Source organism: Scleropages formosus, chromosome 16 (assembly GCF_900964775.1).
Source record: "Scleropages formosus chromosome 16, fSclFor1.1, whole genome shotgun sequence".
In the NCBI taxonomy this organism is placed as follows: Eukaryota; Metazoa; Chordata; class Actinopteri; order Osteoglossiformes; family Osteoglossidae; genus Scleropages; species Scleropages formosus.
Window position 1 is genome coordinate 6,104,853 of NC_041821.1, and position 15,521 is coordinate 6,120,373.

The window sequence follows — 15,521 nt, forward strand, 5'->3', positions numbered from 1 at the left end:
GATACTGTGTGCAGATGAGCACTATATAAACATGAATTGAAACGAATCGATTAATGCCTCTTCCCTTTCCCTCCATGGGTTATGCAACGTGCTCTGCAACGTGCTCTGCTCTAGCTGTCACAGCAAATACTTACTATCGGTAACTATGTGTTTAAGCATCAACTGAATTAGACACGCTGAGCGGAACATGAAACCATCCCAGGTTTGAGGAGGGCAGATGGCACAACCCCCAACAGTCGCGCAGCGGTGGGTCTGCTGGAAACTTGCCGATCCATGCGACCGTCTCACGGACGGAGCGCCTCGACATTCAGTCCTGTCCAGAGTGCCCCGACGGTAAGCGGTAGAGGGAGGACCCTTTCCCACCCAGGCTGTTGAACTCAACACCCCAAGACGACATACTTTAGGGGACAAAACGGGAACCCACGTCAGACGGGCCCGGACGAAGAGAGCCACAACTTAAGGGAGCAGCTGCTGCTGACAGCCGCATCCACAGAGACAGGTGGTCTAATTTTAGCTGCTAGTTCACTTCCACCCATGTGGCACAAGATGAGAGGAGGCAGGTGCACATCTCCGGTCAACATTCCCTACTAAAGCGGGTCCGATGTCCGAGAGTTCCAACCCAAACCCGACAACCCTGAGGACCCAGGGTTACCGGTGACTCACGAGACAAAGCGTCACCCTCAGCAAAGCTGGAGTCAGCCAGAGTAAACCAAATACCCAGGATGCCATCAATGGGAACTTCCATTCTGACACTGGTTTTTGACATAAAGCAGCAGTGCGTCAGCGCTGCCGGGAAGCGTGCTGACTCACGCTCGGTCTGAAAAAGTGTCTGAGCTGCTGCCAGGGGACAGGACAACGAGACAAAATAAACCAAAACCTTAAAGCTGGAGAGGGGCGTGCTGGTTAAGGACTTGCACTTGTGAACTGCTGCCAGGCGGGAAAAAAAAAAAAAAAAATCTTAATAGCCCAACTAGAAAGATCCGACTGCATAAACGGACACATCTATAAATTTACATATGGAAGTAAATGGGAATAGTGTTAGGACTGTTGCCTAGCAACTGAAGGGCCTGCAGTGAATCCCCTTTACTGCTGTAAAAGGCTTGAGTAAGATACTTATCCTGAGCAGACGGAGCAAAAATTACCCAGCGGTAAAAACATTATAAATCACTTTGGGGAGAAAGCATGAGATAAATGAATTGATAAATAAATGGTAAGAAAGTGACTGTGAAACATCCATTTGGGCAAATAAGATAACCGTTTAGAAAAAGTGAAAAAGCAAGGTTCGTTGCCTAATTATCACTTGCGCCCCAGTTACTCTGCACACATGGAGCGATTCAGAGCAACTCCTGCTGCATTTCACCACATCTCATTGTGCAATGTCGACGGTTCGAAACAACCTTTGACCCAGTTTGGTAAAATAAACATGACAGCAATTATTTCAAAAAGTCAACACAGACTCACATGTCATAAAGGGCTCTCAGTAAAGCAATAAAAACACTGTGCACTGACATCATAACAAAAACCATAATAAACATAATAAACATTGCTGGGTGCTACACCTTCAACATTCCTGCAACTCCAAGGTTGCGACACTGAGGTACGCATATTATGAACAGTAATATTGTTGTGTGGAGACCTGAACGGAGAATAAAATCTGACAGCATGATCTCACTGGGTCCTTATTATTATCATTATTATCATCATCATCATCATCATCACCATCATCATCATAGTATCATCACTAATCCAAATCAACCTGTTCTTTTGTCAAAGAGACACTAACCTGCTGTTCAGGGTCTCTGAGCTTCTGGGAGACATCAAGTCATCGCTGGACAAGTCCATGTCCCCTGGCACAGATCTGGTCCTGGGTGTGGGCAGGGGGCGCTGGTGCGGCAAGCCGTCGGACTGGGGGGGCTGGGGCACGTCTCTGGGGGTGTCGTCACGTCTCACTTTCTTCACCTGTGTGAGAGGACAGGGGTCACGCCTGCTCAACTTTACCTACATTACAAAACGTACAAAGACAAAGGCGGAGGAAGGGAAGGATCAGAGGCGGCACTAAAGCAGAATTCGAACCCGAGTCCCGGCCTACCTTCCGGACAATGGGCTGCGGCTGCGGCGAGCGGGTGTCTGTCGCGTAAGCGAAAAAACGGATTCTGATGAGAACCATATCGAAATCATCCTCGTTCACCTCATCGGTGGACAGTTTCCTCGCCATCGTCGGCGACGGGTTTCAGAGCACAGCTGTCAGATGAGAACATTCGGCTATGAAACATTAAGGACCATCACTAACCTGGTTTTAGCATTCAAGACCCATGAACGCGGTCGTGAGCACAGAACTGCTTAAACGGGGCGGGACTGTAGTGAAAAACTACACTAAAAACTTCTTCTAAGCCAGAACCGTTCAGAGAAGGACGATGGTCATTTTAAAAGGAAAAAAAATTACGACTTCATGAGCACCTATTTATTAAATATTATTTTGGGATCACCCATCTTCCACAACCATGCCGTTCCGTGACGCTGGAGTCCAGAGTCTGGTTGTAAAACAAAAAAGAACCGTCGACTACCTATGCGACGCTCCTTCTGGGGGGTCAGCACAGAACACGTGAAGAACGAGGTCCGTGAACGTGGGGGACGCCACATCAAGTCCAGAAACTGAACCGGGACCGTCTGAGCGCTTTGCTTTTAAAAAGAGTCCACAGGTAAGGGGGGGGGAATCGAAATGGGAACCGCAACAATGGCTCTACGTGGAAAAGCCAAAGTTGTACAAAGCGCCTCCTCCACCTGGGGCATCATCTTCACGCCTGAGCGAACGTTAGGCTTCGGGCTTCGAACCAGTGCCAGCGCACGCATTAAAGGCAGCAAAGTCTATTTGGTGTGTCCTACTTATTAAACGGTCATTAAAAGGGAAGTCAATACACAAATAAAGGGCATTAATGACATTCGCCGCCAGCTGCTGTCAATTAGGGCCGTGGAGAAATCAGTACAAATTTAGGTTTTGAACCCGTTCATGTGCGGAAAACCAATGACCGAATGGAAAGGCTGCAACACAAGACCGCTCAACCCAAATCGGCAAATAAATGGCAGCGGCAGCGACGAAAAAAAAAAAGCCAGACCTCAGACTAATCCTTTTTCGGATCCTATGAATCCTTTTTTTTTTTTTAATAAAAAAAAAACTGGGCACTTTTTTCTAAGAGAAAGAAACCACTTTGTAAACCAGGTGTTGCCTCAACACCACCAGAGTGAGAGAGGAATGACTTCATTTATATTATCATTTCATTATGATAAAAATAATTGATACTGCAATATAGATGGGGACAGTCAGTGGGAGCAGGGTCGGACCAGGGTTCGAATCCCCTTTCTTTTTGTGATACCTTTGATCAAGGTACTTACTCTCAATTGGTATAGTACCAATACCCTGCCATGTAAATGGGTAAATCACTGTTAACACTGCAAGCTGCATTGGGCAAAGGCGTCTGAAACTGAACAGGTTCATAATGATGATAATAATATAAAAAAGATCAGATATTTTACAGAGCTGAAAATGAATTCTGTAAGATATAATTAAAAAAAAAAACACAACAGCTCAGTACAATTCATGTTCAATACTTGGACACACACCTTCCGATACACTGCAAAACTTGGGAAAGCCACAGGGGCTCAAATCATCGACGACAAGTCCTACTAACCAGCTCCAAAAAGACGTCTCCATCTGCCTACCTCTAAATTACTGTTTATTCTAGACGGCTAAACAGTCCTCATTACCGATTTCAAATTCAGTTGAGGCCGTTGCCATGCCAACCAAATCTTTCCTTCCACAATCCGGGTCCAAAATGAATAAATGAATGCAGTAATACGGATGTCTCTCTTGACTACTAGAAAGAAATCCAAAAGCACCAAAAATAACCGTCAAAAAGATGAAGAGAAATACTGTGTTACTTTAACATGGTAAAAGACAGCGACGTTGTGGTAATCCAAAAACCACGGCAACGCTTCATATTTGACACCGTAGTCATTCAACTCAAAGCTTACATCAGCCTCCCATGACAGACCATCTTCACATTCTGCCAAATAATGGATTTTTTCATCGCGGCAACTGCGCAGGGCGTCACCGACGGCAACCAGAGCACAACGCTGACATAAAGCAGCCTTTATCAACACAACAGGCCAATCAAAGAAAGGCAAAGCACTTCTTGACACCTGCACCGTGTTCCACCCGATGCAACGATTCCTGGTCAACAGCACAGCCTTGTGGTTTGACCTTCCAGAGCACAGCTACAGAGTGGCCTGGTTTATTAAAATAAAGTGGCCAAGATGTGGCAGATTCAACGGACGAGGTTCAGTCTGTGTCGTTCGTTCGTTCATTCATTCATTCATTCATTCATACTGATCGACAACACACTGCCACATACTCCTACAGTTCCCCTGCACTCCTCATGGCCATCAAAGCATAGCTTGTTGGGGTTCCTCCTCCATGAGATGCTCAACGGCTAACACAGCCAGGGTAACACACACACACACACACACACACACACACACACACACACACACACACCTTTCTCTCATTACTTCAAATAAGCACCAGCAAGTTTGCTGACACACCATCTCCAGCCTTATCGCCGTTACATATATCAAGGTGACCTTCAGAATGAGGATCTCATAGGCCAGTAGCCCCAGTGACTCCAGTTACTCCAATAAAAACCCAACTGTCCTGTTCACATTATCAGTGTGCGTTGATAAGACCTGCAATACAACAACACTGTATGCAATAGTTCCATGAGAAGGAGTGAGAAAAACAGCAGTGACCTTTGAATGGTTGAGCTAAGCAGTTCCTCCGAGTCAATGACACACTTGTCCCCCCCACCAAGTCATTTTGTCACACAGATATAGAACGTTAAACATCAGCACCTCGAAAAAGGCTGAAGCGACAAATCAGAACATACTTGCATGCAGGAATGAAACCGCAAGGTGCGCATGGGCCACGAAAGCGGAACCGAGCCGGGGCGCGTCGATGTTCGTGAGGTGATGCAAGCAGGAGCCCCGAGGCCGGGGAGAGGGACGGCAAGACGCGAGAGCAGGGAAGTAAAAGGGAACATCCGCGATGGCACCGGGCTACTGATAGCGATGGGTCTCCGAGAAGATATAAAGGCCACAAGCTATGAATAAACACCATGTGACCTACGAAAAAGACAAAATACTGACCGGTTTAACAGCCACCGCGAGGGAAAGGGTGTGAATGGGCAAGGAGGAGAAGGACTCGAAGGAACAAACTGTGAAGGACACTTTGGCACGGCTCGCTCGCACACACGTGCATTCTATTAAGGGACCTTCGACGTCATGGTAAGAGCCTGAACCAAGCATGGGTCCACGTGAATATTACCTTTTTCTTCTTCTTCTTCTTCAAGGTGGAATGAAGGTCTTCGCTGGCCGGCTCAGTTGGAGGAGCGCTGTGTTCTGGTGGACCGCCCTGGACAAACTGAAAGGAGCCAGGCGGGTTCGTGAGTGCCGTTGCCCCGCTGTGCTCCGCAGCTCTATGTTCTCACCGTCGCGCATGTCGCCTTTGCGTGGTTGTTCTCGCAAAGACCGCAAACAAATAAACAAAGCATGGATGTCTAGTTGAAATGGAGTCTCCTTTGGTGTGGTTCGCGTCATTCAGAGGGAGTGAAGATGGTTTAGGGTGGGACATGTGATCCTGGGGTGCACAGTATGACATACATAACACACACACACACAATCCTCACCTTCTTCTTCCTCGGGACAGGTGTGGGCTCCTCCGTGGCCGACTTCCTGGGCGAATCCTCAGGAGCAAGCTGGCTCTCATGGGCCTCCTGGAGACAACAGACACAGGGCCCTCAGTCTCAGTCCCTACCCTAGTCCAAGGCTTCAGACCCCTAGTTCAAGACCCTAGGGCAAAGGCCAAGGCTCTAGTCCCAGTCCCAGTCTAAAACTAAGGTTCAAGGCCAAAGCCCAAAATTCAAGGCCCCAGTCCCAAGCCTTAGAACCAAAGCTCCAGGCCCTCGACCTTAGTCCCAGTACGAGCTCTCATCCAAGGCACGGTCCCCACACCCTCTGGGATGGTCTTACCCAACGGTATGAAATAACAAGCGATCCACACATGCCCAACAGTCCTATTTCTGTCATGGCAAATGTACAGGACACTTAATAGCCTCTCATTTTATTTCGTTATACACCAGATTAGAAAACGCTGCTGAATACAGACTGTCACATCCTATACTTTACCCATTTTTACAGGAAAGTGTTTTTACCCTATAAACTCAGGCGTACAAACGGATTCCCTGGGACTCGCAAAACGATGAAGCCGAAACGCCGGCGGTTTCCGTTCACAGCGGGTCACTACGGTCTCATTCGTGAGATTTTATCGTGTCCTTTAGGATTTATGTTGGACTGGTCTGACACCTTTATAAAAAAACACATTGCTTTGATCTGCTGCCAAAGAATTCTGATTATATACGGTATAACCAACTCCACATAAACTCCTGCAAAACTTGATATATAGAATCAATATTGCAGCAACGTCCAAAGCACGACTCACTTTGACAGTAATGATTTGTCGGTGCTCCTCTTTGGCGTCCCCACGGCCACCGTCGTTCTCGAAGATGTCCCCGTACCCCTGGATCAGCTTGGCCATGATTTTATTGCATATGTTCTGCTCCCTCATTCCATCGAACCCGGGCGAAACACTGTGACAACACACACATAAACAAACACGGTATTTAACCGGTGGTACATGGGGCAATTTGATATTTTACTAGCGGTAAGAATTAGGCGGGAGGACAAAATATCAATGTACTTTGAATGCCAAAAGGGTCATCTCAAAGGGGCTTTTTGAGGAGATGCACGGGTCAGCCAAGAGCGAGGACTCCTTCCTGGACAGCTGTATAAATGCAGACAGTGCATGGGGCTAATTTTACCCCGAGCCCCAGAGCGGTGGACGAGACCCAAACCTCTTAGCAAATGACCATGTCCAGAACCGACGGGTGCGGTCAATTCAACGAATGACTGAGCTGGTAAAAAAAGCAGTGTACGCACGAGGGTTGCGAGGAGCGGTGTGGAGAGTCGCTTACAGAAAGAAGGATTCGGTTTTTGAATCAAAGAATATCAATGGAAATGATTCTCCATAAATAGATATGAATTCCCCCGACCCCCCCTCCTTCGAGGTCTGAGCAGACTGGATACTGGGGTGTTTGGTCGCCCTCAGCAAGAATCAGCCAGGCACCCCTGACACTCCTGTCTCTAAATTAATAAAGGTATATAGGTATATATTCATATTTAGGAAGGTATATATTCATATTTAGGTACATAGAGTACATACAGTGTAGGTGCTTATTCATATAAAGAAATAAATTCGCGAAACGTACCTATATGAATTTTTTTTTTTTTTATTTATACGAATAAAGGTACATGTTAACAGAAAACGTCACCCACAAAGCTGCAACATTTCAAATGCACAAGGCAGCGATACCTCATGCCATATTTCAGACCTTCAGTTTTCTAATAACACTGTTCCCTTATTGTTAAGCAATGTTTCTTACAAGGGGGGCACGGTGGCGCAGTGGGCTTGACCGGATCCTGCTCTCCGGTGGGTCTGGGGTTCGAGTCCCGCTTGGGGTGCCTTGCGACGGACTGGCGTCCCGTCCTGGGTGCGTCCCCTCCCCCTCTAACCTTGCGCCATGTGTTGCCGGGTTAGGCTCCGGTTTGCTGCGACCCCGCTTGGGACAAGCGGTTTCAGACTGCGTGTGTGTGTGTTTTTACGTTTATTTTATCCCAAACATTGCAATTTATGTTTGGATTTTAGTTGTAAAAACTCACTGGAAGACATTTGGCCCGAAGACGGTGGCCAGGTTGAGCGCCGTCATCCGGTTGTGCTGGTGCTGCTCGGCCACCTGGGTCAGGAAGCGGCAGAGGTACCGCAGCAGGTCATAGTGGACGTCGGGCAGTCCGTGAAGGAGGTCCCTCAACGCCTGACCGCACTGCTCTTCACCGCATTCTGCAAACCATAAACACGGCACATTTTACGTGGAAACCGTGCGCAAAGAATGCTGGGTACTCTGGGTTTAGGTAGGATCAACGGGGAGAGTGAAAGCATCATCTTTAACAAACTCTTTTGGCTTCTCAATGGACATAAATCAAAAGATGAAACCTAACCCTAACCCTTAACTCTAACAGTTAAGCCCCATCCACTAACCCTTGTCCTTTAACGCTAACCACTAACCCCTAACCAGTAATAACCCTTAACCCTAATCCTAATTACCAAACTCCTGACAGATGTCCACCCCAGGAGCCAATGTCCCTGAATCCCACCCAAACTGACCACAAACCGTGATGCCAGTTCCTCAGATGTCGTTTTCGTATCTCAAGGCACGACAACGATACGATAAAAATGACCAAACTGCCAAGGAGAGGATGGAAGAAAAGCCGAGTTCAGCCAGACGGATAAATATTAGACATAACAGTTGGGGGTTAAGGATTCATCTCGGCATGTTCAGCTTCGCGTTTAGTCTTCGACCGCCGCGTGTGGTGTCTCCGTCCGATATGTTCGGTAAAACACAGCTTTTGAAAACCCCACCGCGCAAATAAGCGCGCGCACGCTGTCTCGCTCGGACCGCGAGTAACAAACGGCGCCGCTCCGACGAGGCCCAGACGTCGACGCCGTAGTTGTGTCTGGCGGGGAATCGACACAGATGGCCAACGTTCTGAACAAGTCACCGCATCTTTACCGTGGTGAGGGCTGGCGAAAACAATGCAGTAACGGTGTCAGGTCAGGCCACGAATCACGACATGAGGGCAGAACGCATCGCCGTGTCGTACTTCCACGATTTCGGGTCCCGATTAGCAAGCGCTACGGGTGTCGGATGAAGATGTGATCGCAAATGCAGAATCTGGAGCAAGCGGTCATACCGAGCTGTGGAACCGCACCCCCCCATCACATTTACAGTCATACCCTGGAGAGACGCCCGTTCAGGTCACGAGAATTTGACCTTACCAGGAGTTTCATTTAGCACCCCGTATTTCCTTGCATTTACGAGGACCGAATTTGGACTTTGCCGCCTCCCGACAGCCGGGTGGAGCGAAACCAGAGCCACCCTGTGGTGACCAGGCTCAGCTACACTTTGGCTGAACCCCCCCCCGTTTGAAGTAACGTTAATCATAGGTCGGCTATGCTTCCTTTGCTTTCCTGGGATTAGTCATGTGTCATGTCATCACTCCCGTTGTGTGAGAGAGCACACGGGGACACCAGCATGCTCCTATTGGCTGAGGGTTCCAACACTAGATTGGGACTGTAAATAAATCACTGCACACTGCTGATGGCATCACACTGTACAGCCTGTAATTTCCCACAATTTCACCACGATCGCAGATACCGTAAGGCTCCAAGGTTCGAAAACCAGCAAGTTGTGGGCAAATCACAGTACAACAACGCCAGTGTAACCACGGTACGGCCACTGGGAAGCACATGTTACGTGCGGTAGGATCAGAGCACGGTCCGGGGTTTAGTCTCACCTTGGTACAGCTGGAGGAGGGCGGCCTGGAGGTCGGAGGTAACAACACCCTCGGGCAGCTCCCTCAGGAACTGCTTCAGCAGGCTGGCCACCACACACACGTCGCCCTCCTGGAGCAGGTTCACGTCCTCCCCGCTCTCGAACCTTTGCCGGAGGGCCTCCGCCACCCGCACATTCCCATTCACCCGGAAAAGACCCTCTTGCTGCAGGGCTGGAAGGAAATGAAAGTGAGAGCAAGAGCGAGAGAGAGAGAAAGAGAGCGAGAGAGGGCAACCCTGTCATGAACTACTGGAGTGATCAGCACCTGTTGCCATGACAACGCCACAGTTTTCTGTTGCCATGGTTATATTCTGTTCTGACCCCTTCTCTAAGCCTTTGGTTCTTGTCGACGAGCTGAGACCCGCCACCACCAGAATTACATTCCCTAGCATACTGCAAAATTGTGCATTAAAAAAAGTGGGGGGGGGGGGGAATAGCAAAAGTCACGTAACAGTAATTTCTAATGACAATACCTCATAGTGCAGCATTAAAGTCTTTTTCCTGGTGTACATCGCTGGTCCATGAAGGACACATACTGATATGGCTGTCGCTCAAGCCCAGCTCTGAATAATAATAATAATAATAATAATAATAATAATAATAATAATAGAGTAAATGAAATAAAACAAAAGTATGATTACAGCACCCTGCTCCACACAAACCAGCAAAGGCCAAACATTCAAAGCACAATAGTGCCACCTTCAGGTCGCCCTCCGAAGGGCTGCAGGACTCTGCTGGGGGTGAAACTGTCTGGAAAAGTCTTTGGCCTTTCACCTATGATGAAAAACACTAATATTTTCCTTCTTGTAGTTACAGCCTGCGAAACCCCTACTGCAGCATCTGTCCACCGTGTCATTCGTGTCCACGGCAGCTGTAGGTAAGGAGATGTTCAACAGCAGGGGCAGGGACAGAGCCACCCGTCGGGGGTCTCGGTGCACCAGTACCACAAGCTTTACCTTTACCGCGTTTCTCCACACGGCCCCAAGAAAGTGATCTGAACACGAGCATCGGGAAGGGGACATCCCTCACCTTTGTTTACCCCGGACACCCCATCGTATTAAAACACATTAAAAGACCCCCCCCGCCCCGGGGCGTCACTGACCATGTTCCCGCAGGAACTCCACCATGATGCCGACGACCCAAGGCACGCCGTCCGCAGCCAGGCCCAGCGCCTTCAGCTCCAGCAGGGGGACCCCGAACAGCCTGCGGTCCCTGGCGCCGGGGCGACCCTGTCTCAGCAGCGGCAGCTGCACCATCTTCTTGACGTCCTCCCGGATCTGCGCCGCGGCCCGGTTGTGCTTCAGAGAGCAGAGGAAGGGGGCGCAGTCAACCACGGGCACCGTCACAGGCTGCACGCTGGCCCCGATCGCCGGGCTCCCCATGAAGCCTCGCACGCCTCCCTGCACTCGGAACACTTGAGTACCGGGAGCCAGGAAGGGGAGGAGCCCAGCTTGTGTACCTGTAACTAAGACAGCGGTCACCTGGAGCCTGTTTCTAGGGGCGTGGCCACTGCGGCGAGATGGGAAAGGACCAAGGTGTACCCGGCGCTAGGCAATGGTCCGACCGCATGGTGCCAAGCAAACAAAGATAAAAGCGGCTCATGTAAATATGATCACAATATTTATGTATTAATATTACGGTTGTTATTGTTTGGTTAAGATGGATATTTTTGTCGCCAAGGAGACTTTGTATGCATTTGTACAGAAGGACGTTTTCGTCGGAGGAGCTCAGGCGGAACACCTATAGCGGGGTATGAGATCAAGGTGATCTATGTTTGGTGTTCCAGAAGAATCTAATCGTGACCCCCAGAAAACACCCTGTTCACTGTAATTCCCCTTCTGTCCATCGAGAGGCGCCATCAATTGTCACGGCTGAGAGTAATTACCGGGCCGTTCGGAAAGACGTGGCAGCGAGACGCCAGCGACGACGTGCGGCTCCGACACTCCTGTCATCCTGACTGCATCTCTCTAGCGGCACCAGGATTTTTAGTCATCGGGGTTATTTGAGGTCAGGTTCACAGCTAGGTTTCATCTGTAATCGTGTCTCAAATCAGCTGTAGGATCACCACACACACACACACACACACACACACACACACACACACACACACACACACACACACAATGACAGAAATAGAAATGCTAAAACAATCAAGCGCTGCGCCAGCAGGGGGCATAATGACTAGGGCTGTAACCTTACAGCCAAAGGACCTGGGTTTGAATCCCCTCTTCTAGGCTAGTACCCCTGAGTCGGGTATTTAAACTAAATGAAGACACTTGGAAAAAGAAAAAAAAAAAAAAAAAAAAAACACCCAGCTGTGTAAATGGGAAAATAATTTTTAGTCACACAGCAACTTTACTGTATGTTGCTACATGTAAATGACAAATGGCACAGTGCAGGAGCAGCTTTATTAAATAATTTTTCAAAATGTATAATATTAATAAATTTGAGGGGGGGAGCTGCTGAAATCTCACCCTCTACCAGAGAATCTCAGCCATCTGGCGGCACTCAGCTGTCGGTTGTCACGTGTCCCACGGTAACGGCAGCGCTCTGGAATGCTGGGTGGGGAGGGGTGATGTCATGATACTCTCACCGCAGACATTTTTCCCCACATCCAGTGGGGACACACTCTCTGAGACACACCTCACAGTTGGTGTCAAGATGCCCCCCTCCTTGGGGGCAAAATGATCTCAGCCTTTAAACCTCCCCCCACCTTGTTGGCTTATTAAGTTTTATGAGGTTAAGACACAGAAAACACTTCCATTCTAGTGCTCTTGCTCATACTGCCCTGGGCGCCCCACACACACACACACACACACACACACACACACACACACACACACACACACACACACACACACACACACACACACAACCCTTAGAACAAGAGTATTGTCTGAAACAGCCAAACCATGAGCTACAGTCATTCATTCTTCATCCATCCATTCATGATCAGCATCTGTTTGTCCAGTGCAGGGTCGCCGTGGTCCAGAGCCTATCCTGGAAGCAGAGGGCGTGAGGCAGGGTACACCCTGGACACCAGTCCATCACAGGTCACATTCCACCAGAACACAAAATTCTGTAGAGGGACAGCAGGCATTGGAGTCCTTAAGGACAGAGAAAGTTAAAGTCCTTGGAGATGTCCTGCTATAGAGCCTTTCAGCAAAGTGCTTCATCTCAATTCCCAAAATTTATTGAGTATTATAAATTGTTCCGTTTGTAGGTTCTTTGGTACAAATTCATTGGACTCTGAAAGAAAATAACATTTACATTTATTCATGTAGCTCACTCTTTTTCTCCAAAGCAACGTACTGTACAATGATTTACCCCCTTATAAAGCTCCTAAGTACCTTAATCAAGGGTACTGCAGCAGGAGGTGGGAATCGAACCTGGGTCCCTCCTCACATTCCACCTGCTGCTGCACTAATAATAGACTATTATATCATGTACACTCATCAGCAAAGGTGGCGCAGTGAACTGTGAAATAACCATATCTTGGCTCCGCTGCTATTTAAAACTGCAAAATATCAGCAATAAGGACCGGGAGCATCTAATAGCACATTCATAATAAATAAAGAAAAATTTATAATAAATAAATAAATAAATAATAGAAACTGAGGGCTAGTTGGTGTGGAATCCCTCCTTTGCAAGGGCTGGGGGGACAGGGGTTGGGGCGATCAGTGCCCACCACAGGTGGTGATCGGATAAGTCTGTCTGAGCCACACTGCCCAGACAGGCCTGGTCAAACAGATGTCCCGAGTCCCCCCACCAAAGAAAAAAAACACACACACACACACACACACACACACACACACACACACACACACACTTGCACGCAAGCAGACTGCCTCAGCACTATGTGACACTAGTTCATGCCACCAGGCTCCACTCCCATCCCTCAGCTGTCAGTGGCCCCAGTGTTGATGTGATGGAAACTGGTTTCTCACACACGCAAACACACACACCTCACCAAAGACCTTAATGATGAAGGAAGTGGACGCTGCAGCTAATGCTCATATTACACATTTACATATATTTGTTTAGCAGACACTTTTCTCCAAAGCAACTTCCAATGAACTCTACATAGTGTTACCAACTCACACACCTTATTCACCATGGTGACTTACACTGCTAGATACACTACTTACACTGGGTCACTCATCCATACATCAATGAAACACACTCTCTCTGTCACTCACACACTATGGGTGGACCTGAACAGCATGTCCTTGGAGTGTGGGAGGAAACCAGAGCACCCGGAGGAAACCCACACAGACACGGAGAACATGCAAACTCCACACACACTGAGTGGGACACAGACACACTGAGCATCATTTTCAAGTCACACACTAACTGAAAAGGGGCCCTTAGCGCTGTTCTGACGTCACGCATGTTGACACCTGCCTGGTGCTGCAGGGTCTCTACGCGACCGCCCGATACCTGTCCCCGGCACGCGAGTGCTGGTCTCCACGGCAACGGGATGCACGCGCACTGCAGGCACGAGCCGGAGACATGCCGATTCGCTTTAAATAAATAAATAAATAAATAAATAAATAGGACAACACTAATACTAACTCACTCACACTGATTACTAATCGACCGACTTACTACCAAATACTTACATTTTAAACACGAGTTTAATTATTTAGCAGCGCAAATTAACTTGGCGAGCTTTAAGTGACGTGTGACTTATGGAGCTAAAAAAATAAAGCACATCTCAGCATCCAGATCGTGTTTTAAACACATTTACCGAAGGCGCGACTAAATGCCAACATCTGGAGTGGGGTAGAAACAGGGTAAATGTTAGTTTTGCACACTATTAGTAGCCGTGAATCAGCAGTGACTCGAGCTGATCGATGCCACAGATGGAGACTCGTCCGTTTGACACCGTTTCCAAACTTCACACTTATGAAATATACTTTAAACTGCAAGAAAGAAGAAGGGGCAGATGACAGAGAGAGGGCAGTTTTCGGGGAAGAACATCTCCATGGGAAACTCCAGCCTGGATCACACAGGACCAGACCCCCAGCTGCTCCCATGCCTACTCACACAGATGGTTAAGGCTCCAGCCCCCATCGCATCGCTTCAGGAAGAGCCTCGCGCGAACTCCGGTACCGACAGCCACTTTACACTTAGACTGAGTCCCACGGGTCCGCCGGACTCCACTCCACGAACATGCCCCAAGGCGGCTAGTATCTGGGAAGACCCATGGATCATGGAAACCGGCGACCCACGGGCCAAAAAAGAAATCCAAAACTCAAGATAATCCCGAAAAGACGGCAGTAAGACGAACTTCTTGGAGGGAGTGCGGGCTGATCGTGCGGCGGATTCACGATCCTCCTTCAAGACTGAAATTTGAGCCCTTTGCTCCTATTGGCTGGTGGAACTCGAGGCTTTGCGTTGCCATGGGCTGAAATCCGAGCGCTGCTCTGCCATTGGCTGGTCCGACTGGGTCACGTGATCGGAGGGCTTTGACTTCAGGGTCCGGACACTGGATTCCTCACTTACGAGGTTTGTCCTCAAAATATGGAGGACTCCGAGTTTCGCACGTAATTTTTGACGTTCCAAGACAAAATGCGACTTGTACCGTATATTTATTCTACCGCCGTGACAACCTTTTTTGTGTTGGATTGTCAAAGTATTTATCAGTCATCCGATTAATAATTCAAATGTAAAACAGTGCTTTATACATCAACATGACATAAAAAAATAAAATGTAGTCCAAACTACAGGTTACACCTCTTCTTACCTGCACTTGACCTGTTTAAATCTCTTTGAGTCGTCATTGTAGAGTCATTCTGTACCATAGTTCACAGAACCTGAGAAATATGGAGTAATTTTACATGCATCTTTTTATTGTACTTTTAGTAAAGACCACTGAATGTAAAATTAACCTTCATTCAGGACAAGCATGATGTAGATAGTTCAGTAAAAACATGCTTTTGTCTCGATAGAGTTCAGGAT

At 48.2% G+C, this 15,521-nt stretch overlaps 1 protein-coding gene across 5 annotated transcripts in view; it reads right to left on the reverse strand.

The window, feature by feature from the left end:
- The window catches only part of fam13a (family with sequence similarity 13 member A), a 41,213-nt gene extending 26,328 nt beyond the window's left edge, over positions 1 to 14,885 (reverse strand). For 4 of the 5 annotated variants that reach the window (XM_029259080.1, XM_029259077.1, XM_029259078.1 and 1 more), the window contains exons 1-8: positions 14,607 to 14,885; positions 10,660 to 10,855; positions 9,520 to 9,729; positions 7,828 to 8,005; positions 6,551 to 6,698; positions 5,739 to 5,825; positions 5,378 to 5,473; positions 1,784 to 1,959 (exon numbers count right to left, since the gene is read on the reverse strand). In XM_029259080.1, coding sequence (XP_029114913.1) covers positions 1,784 to 1,959; positions 5,378 to 5,473; positions 5,739 to 5,825; positions 6,551 to 6,698; positions 7,828 to 8,005; positions 9,520 to 9,729; positions 10,660 to 10,855; positions 14,607 to 14,633 — 1,118 coding nt within the window. In that variant the 5' untranslated portion in view covers positions 14,634 to 14,885. The remainder of the gene's footprint in view (positions 1 to 1,783; positions 1,960 to 5,377; positions 5,474 to 5,738; positions 5,826 to 6,550; positions 6,699 to 7,827; positions 8,006 to 9,519; positions 9,730 to 10,659; positions 10,856 to 14,606) is intronic. The other variant, XM_029259079.1, reaches the window with a different exon arrangement.
- Positions 14,886 to 15,521: the final 636 nt, after the last annotated feature.